This window comes from Pelophylax lessonae (genome assembly GCF_965119305.1).
Source record: "Pelophylax lessonae genome assembly, chromosome: 10".
In the NCBI taxonomy this organism is placed as follows: domain Eukaryota; kingdom Metazoa; phylum Chordata; class Amphibia; order Anura; family Ranidae; genus Pelophylax; species Pelophylax lessonae.
Genome location: NC_138777.1, coordinates 21,963,743 through 21,977,300, shown reverse-complemented (window position 1 = coordinate 21,977,300; position 13,558 = coordinate 21,963,743). Strand labels below are relative to the sequence as shown.

At 41.5% G+C, this 13,558-nt stretch overlaps 1 protein-coding gene across 1 annotated transcript in view; it reads left to right on the top strand.

Moving 5' to 3' along the window:
- The window catches only part of LOC309565583 (receptor-type tyrosine-protein phosphatase beta-like), a 285,362-nt gene that overhangs the window by 225,015 nt on the left and 46,789 nt on the right, over nt 1-13,558 (top strand). The window contains exons 27-29 of the mRNA XM_082270537.1: nt 1,364-1,618; nt 3,075-3,344; nt 7,230-7,505. Of these exons, the coding sequence (XP_082126663.1) occupies nt 1,364-1,618; nt 3,075-3,344; nt 7,230-7,505 (801 nt within the window). The remainder of the gene's footprint in view (nt 1-1,363; nt 1,619-3,074; nt 3,345-7,229; nt 7,506-13,558) is intronic.

Here is a 13,558-nt window from a genome sequence, read left to right as displayed (position 1 = left end):
CTTTCAATATCCCAGCATATATTGGAAATTTGGACATATTTGATTTATATTTACTTATTTATTCAACTATTTATTTACATATATTTTTTCTTCATTTACAACACCATATTTATTTATTATAACTTGTACCTACATAATAGTTGGGATTCACTTGTTCACAGGTTTTACACTACAGCACTTTATTTATTTATTATTTATTTATTATATATTTTAACCACAGAAGGAACTCACTTTTATCTTCACATAATTTATTTATGTATCATATTTTGTGGCACTGAGCACGAGAGCACTTTATAATTATTATATTGTATGCCGTATATGCAAAAGTGTGTTGCTATATGTTTACCACAAACGATATCTTCACATACCAGTGTTAACATACCAACATATATTAGAAGTAGCGCCCATACCCTTCACCAATAGTATTTCAATTCCTGCTTCCCACTCTAGTGAGAAGCATTTGAGGGAGGCTGCAAGCTTCAAGATTATATATATATATATATATATATATATATATATATATATATATATATATATATATATTATTTCTTTCTTCAATTCTCTTCCCTATTTGCGTGCGATTATTATACCACTAAAGAGGCAAACTGAGGTCAGAATCCACAGAGCAAGGTTAGGAACAAGCCTAGTCAGCAACATCCAGCAGGGTCTCCTTTAAATAGGCGGTTTGTCTCCAGTGAGTGGAGACATGTGCGCCGATGCACGCTGGCACACAGAAATGCGCCTACGTGGCAGTGCATGCTGGACAATAGCCTGAGCTCTTCTGTGATCTGGTACATGTACACGAGCATTAGCTGTATGGGATTGAGCAGTAGCTGCATAAGAATTAGCATTAGCTGCATAAGAATTAGCATGAGCTGAACTAGCTTCCTGTGCAATTCCATTTGTACAGGGCAGGTAAGTAGAAACATGCTTGTTATGTTTAAAAAATAAAATATAAAACTTTACAATCACATTAAGTTTAATTCTCCTTTAGGTGATTAGTCTTCCCCCAATAAAGAAAATCACTGGTTGTCCCAAAATTGTGTCCAGAGATCATGGACAGTTAACGATCCAAAATATATGTAGACAGCAAAATGCTTGCATTTTGAGATAATGTTAATTTGTGCCCAGTCTGGACTTTCCCAAAGGTACATCTAATGACAATTTAGGTTGTTGCTGCAAACCAAGCTCTTCTGAATGATTTAGCTGGTACAGCGGCAGGAAGAGAAGCTCTACTTAGAACCATGGGGTCTTGGATCCCTTCCCCACCAAATCCCTTGTAAAACCCCTGTATCCTTTAAAATAATTCTGTATACATATCTTCATTTTATATTTCTAACAAATACATTTTTTTTACTTTTAGTTCCCGGACAAGCTGTTAACGCCACAGTGAATAGTTATAGGTCAGTGAATTCTCTCGTGGTGAACTGGATGGCACCAACAGGAAAAATATCTTATTACAACGTTACTCTAACAGGAGACGTCAATAGCGTAATAAAAACTGACAGAACAGAAGTAACTTTTAATGGATTATCACCAGGAAGAGAGTATAATATAACAATTCTTTCAGTCAGTAGTTCCTGCAGCCAGGCAGCCCCTTGGCTGACAGAGGCTACATGTAAGTATGATCAAGATCATGTGACTTCAATGCTTTCTCAAAGTTAAAAAGTAACATAAGTATGTAATTTCACTGAATAGTACAAGGAAAATATGGATGGTGTAACAAAGAACTGCAATACAATTTATTGGATTTTGCCTCTTCCATCAAATGCCAAAACGTATACAGAGTTGTCCACATCTTCTACAATTAGGAACCTGACATCTGGAACCAGGGCTTTTTTTCAGCTTGAACTTGGTGTGACGGACTCTGGACACCCCGACTGGGTATCTCCACCAAGAAGCTGCTTCCTAAGCTCTGGAACACGAGATCCATGAATCTGGCTATAGTTACCCCAAGAACTAGACAGTACCAGATTTTGGGTCAACCAGAATAACAACTGTTTATTGAAACACAGGCACAAAAGATATACACTGTGGGATATATCCCCCCTCCCCCTTAGCAGCCAATCCACATACACATATACATCCCATAATAAGTTGATGTTAAGGCAGACAGAAACAATAGAACAATGGGATACAGGTACTTAACAATAACAAACCCCACCTCACTATCTTCAAGGGTCTATAAGAGACTCCAACAATATTCAAGCAATCTGAAAAGTCAAATTGTTTATCTTTATATATTTCTTGAGGGATATTGTTCAAAAATATTATTGTCCCAAGTGAAAGAGGCCCTTCACTCTTTCAACACAAACTACACATATAGAACTCAGGATAACTGGGGTAACACGAAATGCTGAGTCCGGTGTGGTTGTACAGCGAGTCTGATTAGTGTAGACCCAACTGGGGTTCTTGGTCACCCTGTGCCCCTAATAGACACAGGGTGACTTACACGTAAAGGGGGCCGAAGAAGACAAATGACAGCTTGTCTCCTAAGCGGCTCCCACTGAGTGCAAAATTGGGACAAGGCAGATGCAGGTGGATGCCAACACCCCTACTGGAAGATCTCCCTTGAAGTGAGAGAGGCAGAGCCACCTACAGTGCATGGAGAGGTACTAAAGAAGAAGAAGGGTGAAAGTGAGATGTGGATGGGGGATGCAGAGGTAGGCAGCTGTGGAAGAAGGCTGATCTCTGCATTGTGTGCACCCCTGACCTCCATGCTATGTGTTTAGTGCACCCCTGAACTCTGCATGTAGCGCAACTCTGAACTTTGCACTTTGTGTGTAACCCCCCCCCCCCCGGCCTCTGCACTCTGTACTTACTATGTACTGTACTATGCACTCCTGGTATTTAATGCTCCTTTAAGACCCTCCCACTGTGAATTTGACCACACCCACTATTTGATGCGTTTGGGAAGGGGGTGCGAGGGGGGTTATGAAGGGCCTGCACCTATTGTTTGAGGAAAAAAAGCCCTGTCTGAGACCAATTATATCATCAGTGTGATTGGTTTGTGCTGTCTGGCCCACCATGGGTGCAGCCATTGTCTCTTCTAAGTGTTTTTTTTTTCTTCTCAGATCCGACTCCACCAGGAAACTTCACTTTTAATACAATCGAGACAAACACCATCACATTAACTTGGGTAGAGCCAGTGAATATGACCGGGGTGCCAAAGTCATACGATATAACCTATTATTGGATTGCTTCTTCCCCCAACACTGTGCAAAGTGACTTTTCAAATATAACCCTTCCGAGCCTGAAATCTGGGAGTTATTACACCATTACTGTGAGGACAGTCGGAGTCCGGAGATATCAGAGTACACCTGTCAGCTACTTTGTATTTACAAGTAAGTGTTCATTGTTCATGCATAATTAAAGCTGATATCTAGACAAAACAAATATTTTTTAAATATAAGAGCTGTGCATTTTTACTTGACTCTTCAGTGTCCTTTGTGTACTTCTTCAGGATCTGTATAGAAATCCATAAGAATCAACTCTTACAGTTTGGCTTTATTTATAAATTTCCAGTCACTCCTGCTCTTTCTCCTTGTGTAAGATGACTGGTCTGGTCTCCGCCCGTCCTGAAGGTTTCTACAGGCATACTTAGGATGGTGGAGCCTGCTTGGCCCCTCCCACTGCTCTGCTTTCTGCATAGGCTATGTAAAGCACAGTGATGATGTCATCACTATTTTTACAAGGTAATGTCTAAGTTTACAAAGGCATTTGGTGCACACAAAGTGGATGTATGTCCTTTGTGGCTATTGATGAATATATTTAATGTTGTGCCTGGAGCTTTGAGGTGGGTAAACATATAAAAAATCTAGTCCTATTGTGTATTCATTTTAGAAAAAAAATAGGGAATGTTTTTTTTAAAGAGGTTCTAAAGGCTAAAAGTTTTTTTACCTTTATGCATTCTATGCATGAAGATAAAAAACCTTCTGTGTCTCTACACCATTTTTGGACTGTGAACGTTGCTGCACTGGTGTTATTTATCTATAAACTTTTATATCTTTTTTTGTATAAGTATATTTTATTTTTAGTATTTAATATTGATACAGTATGACAGTATGAGCTACTGGTAATTGAACGTTGTTGTGTTTGGTTGGACATAATACAGAATTTTGGGGGATTTTGAGTAGCAGCAGTGAAATAAATCATTATTTGGGTTGTTTTTAATATATAAAATTTTCATAGCATTGAGAGGGGATATTAAAAAAAAAAAAAAAAAATAGAAGAAAATAGAATTTTCGAAAATAATAAACAAAAAAAAAATAGCATTTTCCAAAAAGAAAAAAATCTGGGTGTGGAATATTTCTGCATGTCCTTTGAATCCTCTGAATCACCAAAGGAGGTATTGATCTTTGAACCAGGCATCTTTTAAGGTGTGCGCTTCAGAACTCTTTCTGAAAAAAATATTTTTTGTAAAATTGACTGGAGATAAAATCGGAACTTTTAGGATGTTTAAATTGGTTGCCTACTTCCTATTTTTCCACTGTCTGATACATTTGGTGGCTTACATGCACCATAGAGCAATTGTAGGCCTGTGCTTAGACTGGGAGGGTAACATATTCCTAGCTGTCTCTCATTTGGTGGGGACTGTCCCCATGTAAAAAGTTGGGGGGCATAATGTCAACCTACTATTGTTTTATCCTCTCCTCTTAGTTCCCTACATCTCTATGTGGCTGCAGTGAAAAGCACATGTTATAGGCCAGTGTTTATCAACCGTTTTATTTTAGTCATGGCACCCTTTAAAAGTATGCAAAATGCAGAGACATCTCTGTCCTAAACTGTATTTATTGGGCTGAAGGACACAAACATCTGCACTGAGTGATGATGTCACCCACTCCTTGGTGCTACATGGAGGAATTCCCCCTTCACATCAGATAACACAAATCACTTCAGAGTCAGACCCCTTTACATCACAGTCCCCCCCCATTACATCACTTCCTTCAAATCAGAGTTGCCCCATCTTATCAGAATACTTCCCTTCTCGTTGGAGTCCCCCCATCACATCAGAACCCCCCCCCATTATAACAGAGCTCCCCCCATCACAACAGAGTGTTTTCTGATCACAACAGAGCCTTCCCCCCCCCCCGCCACAACAGAATCCCCCCATCACAGCAGAGTCCCCCCCCCCTCATCAGAACAGAATTTCCCTATCACAACAGAGCCCCCCCCCCGCCACAACAGAATCCCCCCATCACAGCAGAGTCCCCCCCCCCTCATCAGAACAGAATTTCCCTATCACAACAGAGTGTCCCCCCCCCCCAAACCACAACAGAGTCCTATCATCATAACAGAGTATCCCACCATCACAACACAGCCCCCCATATTACAACAGAGTCCAGTCAATACCCCACCACAACAGAGTCCCCCCTCTTAACATGCAAGTGATGCAGTATGGTGAACAGGGACAGGTCACGGTGTAGCCATGCTAACTTGGCACCACCCAGGCAGCTAAATGCCCCCTACTTCTCTACTTCCTGATACCAATGACACTGGTCCTGGGGGGGTTGCACTTGTCTCTCTGCCCTCCTCTCCTTTTGATATAGAGGCCTCTGTAAAAACTTTATTATTTTATTATTTATCAACAGTGTTTAACTGCATTATACCCTTTAATTCAAACCTCTAATTTATGGCATTTGTCATTTTGAAAAGCCAGTATAAGGGAAAAAAATGAAATAAATTGTGTATCAATTCTTTATTAATCTATCTACATGGTGCAAATGTTTTCACTTTACAGTCATTGCACCTCCAGGCGCAATGGTGCTCTTCATTCTTAAAGATGAGTCATATTCCACTGAATAGCTACAGGGCACCATGAGCGTGGCTCATCCATAGAAATGAATTGGGCCATGGAGCATGTATAGAGTGTGAGGAGGACTCAACTGGGTAGTTTCCTTGTATAAGGCGTGCTAAGCATTATAGAGTCAAGTTTGGCGGGCGGTACTCCCTGTTGAAAGTGAGAGTGGGGATATTCTTTGCCATGCTGCAATGTAAAGCATTGCAGCTGCGGCATGTGTACACCCCATCCGCTGTCTTTGCAACATAAAGTAGAACTATGGGCAAAACTTTTTTTTTGGATAGAGTAAAGGAGGGTTATAACCTCCGGTCAGATTTTGTCCCGTAGCCAAACAAGAAGTGAAATGGAATTCCTGGAAATTAGGGAAATTCCTTGGGGACCCCCTGATGACCAGAACTAGTGTCCCCATTGGAGAATTTCCCCTCTATTACCTTTCTGGGGACAACCCAAAATATGGGGTTTTCTTTTACTTACACTGATAATGGTAAACAGAACAAATAGAGAAGGTGACACTCCTTACCAGGGGCACAGACCGCAATAAAAACTGATAGGGGTTCTAATCCATCATCCAAAAATAGATAACAAGTTATGCCTTTAGGTAATCTTTAAAGGGAAGCAGTTGGAGAGGCAGCAAAAATTACGTTCAAACATGCATTTCTACACCCCCCCCCCCCCTCCAAATACAAGGGTAATCAGAACCTAAGTGAAGATTGTGGGACCTGGGAGGAAGGTAGGTTATTTTACTGGCAGGCTGCACTCAAGGAGTTGAGGGTTTAATGAGAAGAAAACGTTTCTATAGATAAAACTTTATTTTAAAGCGGATATTCAGCATGGATAAAAAAATAAAAGTCAGCAGCTACAAATACTGTAGCTGCTGACTTTTAATATCAGGACACTTACCTGTCTAGGGAGCCCATGATGTCGGCACCCCAAGTCGATCAGTCCATCGGCTTCTGGTGCAGTCGCCGGCATTGCAAGTAAAGGAAACCGGCAATGAAGCCTTGAAGCTTCACAGCCGTTTCCTACTGCACTTTCTGAATGGTCCTGTCATCTTCTGGGGGACACACAGGTCCCAGAAGGCAGCGAGGGGAAGGAGGAGGGCTGGGTGCAACCGCGGAAGTGATGTACCTCACCGCGGCGACATAGGACGGAAGTCCCAAAGAAGAAATGCAGAAAAGGTACCAAAAAGAAAAATTGCCAAAAACTAAAAGGAGGGTGGGGGGGGGGGGGAGATATTGTTTGAGACCGAGTCGGCTTTTTGCCTGGAACTACACTTTAATTACCTAGAAGCAGAGTGAGAATTGCATTTGTACTGGTTTTCTTCACTGCTGCCAATGCTCCTCTTTCTGTCCCTCAGCTGTTACTCTTCAATTGCTGTTTCTGATCTTTTTAATTAAAACTGTGAATAATTTTATTTTTTGGTCTACAGAACCAATGCCGGTGCAGCTCTTGAAAAACATATCTGCTACAACTACCTCCATATCTTTAAATTGGACCAGACCAGATGAATATCAGAATATTTACAAATACAGAGTACAGACAAATGTCACGTCATCATCTGCACTGATAAATAATATAATAGTGAACAATGAATCCATTACAATAGTGAATCTAACACCGGGAGAGACGTATACACTTAATGTATATGTAATAGCCGCTGATGGCACCACTGAATCTACCCCTGTGCCAGTAACTACCTGCACATGTAAGTAAAATAAATTGAATATAAAAATCAAGACTGAAAGAAAAGTAATTTGTGTCTCATGGTATTAGATGTGAGTCAGAAAGATTTGGGAGAAACCAGCCCTATAGCTACATATGGTATGAAAAAACAGAAAGGAAGAGGCTAATCTAACCCCACATATATTGGGCTTTTAAAGCGGAGTTCTGGCCACAAAATCGACATAGTCGATTTTGGGCCATCCGCTTGCTATAGGTCACCTGAAACAGAAATGGGTAGTTATGATTTTTTTTTTTTTTTTACTTGCCTTGTAATTGAAGAAAGAAAATATTCACCTCTCTTCCACTTCCTCCCTCCGCCGCACGGCCCGCGCCGTCACTTCCTGCTTTGCAATGATTCCTGGGAGCTGAACGTCATCGCTCCCAGGAATCAATGCGCCGCACCGGCCCCGCTCGTCACTTCCGGTGCGACGCTGCATTCCCTGCTAAACAGCTTCTGGGCATGCCCAGAAGCTGTGGAGGAATGCGGCGCCGCGCCGGAAGTGACGAGAGGGGCCGGTGCAGGCGCATTCTGGGAGAAGAAGACACGGAAGAGGACGCAGAAGAGGATCGCGCCGGCTTCAACTGCCTACAACAGAGATGGCAACACTGGAGAAGAAATTTTAAAAGTGAGTATTTCTTCTAAAAGGTAAGTGCGAACCGGGACAGATCAGAGGCTAGCCATTGTGGAATGCCCTGACTGTCCCGGGGGTATGTTCATTGAAATTTTTTTTCTGTGGCCGGAACTCCACTTTAAATGGTGACTCCCAAATGAAAGAACAACCACATCAATGCCCAGAAGCTGTGGAGGAATGCGGCGCCACACCGGAAGTGACGAGAGGGGCCGGTGCGGCGCATTCTGGGAGAAGAAGACACGGAAGAGGACGCAGAAGAGGATCGCGCTGGCTTCAACTGCCCACAACAGAGATGGCAACGCTGAAGAAGAAATTTTAAAAGTGAGTATTTCTTCTAAAAGGTAAGTGCGAACCGGGACAGATCAGAGGCTATCCATTGTGGAATGCCCTGACTGTCCCAGGGGTATGTTCATTGAAATTTTTTTTCTGTGGCCGGAACTCCGCTTTAAATGGTGACTCCCAAATGAAAGAACAACCATATCAATAACTTATTAGAAAAGTACAAAAATGCATTTATTTAGTATCCACAGTCATATATATAAACAACCTCATAGTATGTAGGGGCATGAACAGATATGGTAACCCATAAAAACATAATACATACAATGAAATCAATAATGTATAACAGATAAAAAGTACATAATGTGCCAACATGTTTCCCAGCCTATATATTCCGCTTCTTCAGATCTTCTGCCATCTGTATACACTTCACAGACATCTAATATGTATGTATAGGAAAAAGAAATCAGCAACATAATACACATATAGAAAATATACATACTATACACATATAAAAATAAATCAACATAAATTCATTCATGTTTAAAAGCATTCATATTTATGTTGATTTATTTTTATACCTGGCACACCCTGTATGCATGCCCCCTGTCAATGGCAAAGGGTTTGTCTCATCTCTGTAACTGATACAGTCTGCTGAAGGGCGTCAGACTTACTGGCGGGATCACCAGATGAAAATAGAAGAAAGAAAAATAGAAACTAATGCAGCCATCACATCTAAGGCTGCATTCACACGGTTTACTGCGATTTTTACCGCGATTTTACCGCAATTTTTTACCGCGATTTTCAGGCGCCTTTTTCAGGCGTTTTTGGAGGCAGGCATTGACATCGATCAAAAACGCTGATAATCAGCCAAAAAAGAAGCTCATGTACTTTTTTCAGCTACAGGCGTTTGGAAAACGCTCAGATGTGAACAGGGGCCATTTAAATGAATAGGGTTTTACTTGTTGGGCGTTTTGGAACGTTTTTTTTTAGCGTTTTTGGAGCTGAAAAACACTCAAAAACGCCTAGGTGTGAATGGAGTCTAAGGCTGCATTCACACTTGAGCGTAGCGTTTTTTTACCGCGTTTTACCGCGATTTTCAGGCGTTTTTTTTTTCAGGCGTTTTTGGAGGCAGGCATTGACATCTATTAAAAACGCTGGTAATCAGCCCAAAAAGAAGCTCATGTACTTTTTTCAGCTACAGCGTTTTGCAAAACGCTCAGATGTGAACAGGGGCCATTTAAATTAATGGGGTTTTACTTGTTGGGCGTTTTGGAACGTTTTTTTTGAGCTGAAAAACACTCTAAGGCTACGTTCACATCTTGGCGTTGCTATTACAGGCGTTTTTATGGGCGTTTTTGCAGGCGTTTTACAGGCGTTTTTGTGCAGGCGTTTTTAGATTGAATAGAGACCAATGGAAAAACGCCTGTAATCTGCCCAAAAAGAAGCTCATGTACTTTTTTGAGCGTTGGGCGTTTTGCTCACAGCGTCAAAACGCTCAGATGTGAACAGGGGCCATTGAAATGAATAGGATTTGTCTTGTTGGGCGTTTTGAGAGCTGATCCTAGAGCAGAAAAACGCCTCAAAAACGCCCCACAACGCCTACATGTGAACGGAGCCTAAGAATTGGTAAGCTGCAATATAATAAATGTTTGATTTGGGGTTTATCCGCTGAAGGATCGCCCCAAGTAGATATACTGCGGCAGGGTGGCCCTTAAGAGCAAAATCGCGTACCTGTACGTGATTTTCTTCTTCAGCTTTGGAGCGCAATTGTTCGGAGAGAGGCAGAACGGCAGTCTGACTATGTAAACAAGACAGACCACCGTTCTGCCAAAGCGGAAAATGGAGATCTTGTGTTTCTGCTTAGCAGAAACACGGATCTCTGTTTTCCTTAAGTCAAAACACCTCCCCCACACAGTTAGAAAGCACTCATAGGGAACACATTTAACCCTTTGATTGTCCATGATATTAACCCCTTTCCTGCCAGTGTCATTTATACAGTGACAGTTACATTTTCTTTTAGCACTGATCACTGTATTGGTGCCACTGCTTCCCAAAAAGTGTCACTTATGGGCCATACACACTATAAGATTTTCTGAAAGCTTTTTCCTTTAGATTTACCAAAACCAGATAATATGAGGTCAAACCTAAACACTTTCAATTTGTATGCAATGCCTGCACTACATAGAAAAGGTAAATCTGAAGGAAATCTAACCACAAAAGTTGGATAGTGTGTATCCAGCTTAAGTGTCAGAGTTGTCTGCCACAATGACGCAGTCCCACTAAAAATCGATGATCTCTGCCATTACTAGTAAAAAAATATATAAAAAAAAAAAGTCCCTAAATCTATCCCATCGTTTGTAGATGCGATACCTTTTGTGCAAACCATATATGCTTATTTTGGGATTTTGTTTTTTACCAAAAATATGTAGCAGAATACATATTGACCTAAGTTGATGAAGAAATTAGATTTTTTACTTTTTTTTTTGGGAATGTTTTCTAGCAGAAAGTAAAAAATATTGTTTTTTTTTCACCGGCGGTGATTGCATATATCTGATCTCCAAATGACATATTAACCCCCCTAAAGGACTCATTGAGATGAAACGCGTAGGGGTGTCGCCTGTGTTTTCATGCCCTTGGATGGATGGAGATTGTTTCGTTCTCTATATATAGATCATGTATTTTGTATGAATGTGTATCTATACTGTGTTTTTAAACTTGTTATACAATAAACTTTTTTGGGATTTTATTATAATAGTAATGTTTATTGGTGCCTCACAAAATCCCATCCATAGTCTTGTTCCTGTTGGTTATATATTGGGATCAGGCTTATCTGATATATTTATATAGGTCTAGTGCTGGAATTATTGCTCTCACTCTGATGTTCGTGAGAATACCTCACGTTTGGTGTGATCAATGTTTACATATGCTTGCAGGAGCTACGTGCACATTCACATATGCGCATGAGCACAGGGGGATAAATGGGGGAGGGGGGGATTTACATTTTTTTACATTTTATTAATTTTTTACCACTGTATCTTTATTTTTCTTTTTTATTGAACTTTATTGCTATCACAAGGGATGAACAACATCCCTTGTGATAGTATGGGCAATGACAGGTGCTCTTCATGGAGAAATCTGGGGTCTATTAGTCCTCATAACCCTCCTGTGCCCTCCAAAGCATCTGTCAAATGGAGATTAGTTTAATTAGATGCTTTACAAGCCAGTAACGGCTTGTAAACTAACAAACAGAAACCAGAAGTGATTAAATCCTCGTTGCTTCCAGTTTCTGATGTCACAGGGGTGGGGGCAACAACGGAAGTTCCTCTCGCTACAGTTCATTGAGGGAACCATGAATGCCAACATGTACTGTGACATACTGAAGCAGAGCATGATCCCCTCCCTTCAGAGACTGGGCCGCAGGCATGGGCGTCCGCAGAAATTTTTTCAGGGGGGGGGGGCATCATTTTAAGGTCACCCATGATCCGCCCCTTTTTGTCCCTATAGATCCTGCTTTAGGGCAGGCTAGGCCAGGGTCCCCCATAGATCCCCTTTAGAGAAGGGTCCCCAGATATCCCCCCTTAGAGCAGGCCAGGGTCCCCCATAGATCCCCCTTTAGAGCAGGCCAGGGTCCCCATAGATCCCCCTTTAGAGCAGGCCAGGCCAGGGTCCCTCATGGATACCCTTTAGAGCAGGGTCCCCATAGACCCCCCCCCCTTTAGAGCAGGCTAGGCCAGGGTCCCCATAGATCCCCCTTTAGAGCAGGGTCCCCATAGATCCCCTTTAGAGCAGGCCAGGCCAGGGTCCCCCATAGATCCCCCTTTAGTGCAGGGTCTCCATAGATTCCCCTCTTAGAACAGGACAGAAAATTTCCAGGGGGGGTGCAGGGCAGTATTCCAACATGATAACAACCCCAAATACACCTCCAAGACGACCACTGCCTTGCTAAGGAAACTGAGGGTAAAGGTGATGGACTGGCCAAACATGTCTCCAGAGGGGACAGCAAATATACACTGTTATACAAGCTGTACACTCACTACTTTACATTGTAGTGTAGAAGTGTCATTTCTTCAGTGTTGTCACATGAAAAGATATATTAAAATATTTACAAACAATGTGAGGGGTGTACTCACTTTGGCGAGATACTGTATGTTTAAACAAACAAGGTGTAGTATGACACTGCTGAAACACCCACTGCTTTGCGCATAAAAAGCAGAATATATTCAAACAGGGTGTGCTTTAACATAGCTAATACACCCATTGTCTCTTGCAGAGACCAGCATGGCACACGGTATCTGTTATCTTTTAAGGGAACAGTGCATAAAAATATTTTTTCAAATATTTTTTACAGTAGACTTACCAGTCCCGCTGCAGGATTCTGTCTTGTAACAAGAATCCAATCTTCCCCCTTCACAGTGAGCTTTGTCACATGCTGACCTTCAAGGACCGGGTCCCCTTGTTTTTGAGGGACCACTTCCTTCAGACCTGTAGAGCACCCTGCCAGAGCGCCTTTGGAATTGGTTTTACCAAGGGTCTGGATCCCAGGGTCCAGTGCCTAAGAAGGACAACGTTACAGGCAAAACCTCGTATCTGCTTTCCTGAGGCTCAGTTACCATGCTTTTAGGCTTTGACTTTTTTGGATGGGTCTGATTGCTACCCCCTTAGATTCAGAGATCTTTGATCGGGGTATATAACATAATCTTCTTTCTTCTTCTTTGAAAAAAATATCAAAAAAATATCAAAAAAATGTGGAGATTTCTCCACCATGACCATCACCTTTTAGACACTGGTGAAAAAACTGAGGTACTTCCTGTGTAGGAGGGGTTATATAAGGGGACTTCCTGTCTGATTGGTTACCAGTGTCCATTCCCCCCTGAAGGTGGCGTATAACCTATATGGTAATAAATATGGCTCTGTGTCCCGTGATGTACGAAAAAGAAAAAAACTCATAAGGGGATAGTTGAAAATGTACTTCACTTCCCCTTTAGATTAAATAGCTTAAAAGGTAAATTATTTTCAAAGGTGCGAATGCATTTTATCAATCAGCTGATTTATTGGTGATTGTATGGTGAACATTAATTAAACCAAAGACCCTTTAAAAATTGATCATAGTTTGTAATTTAAT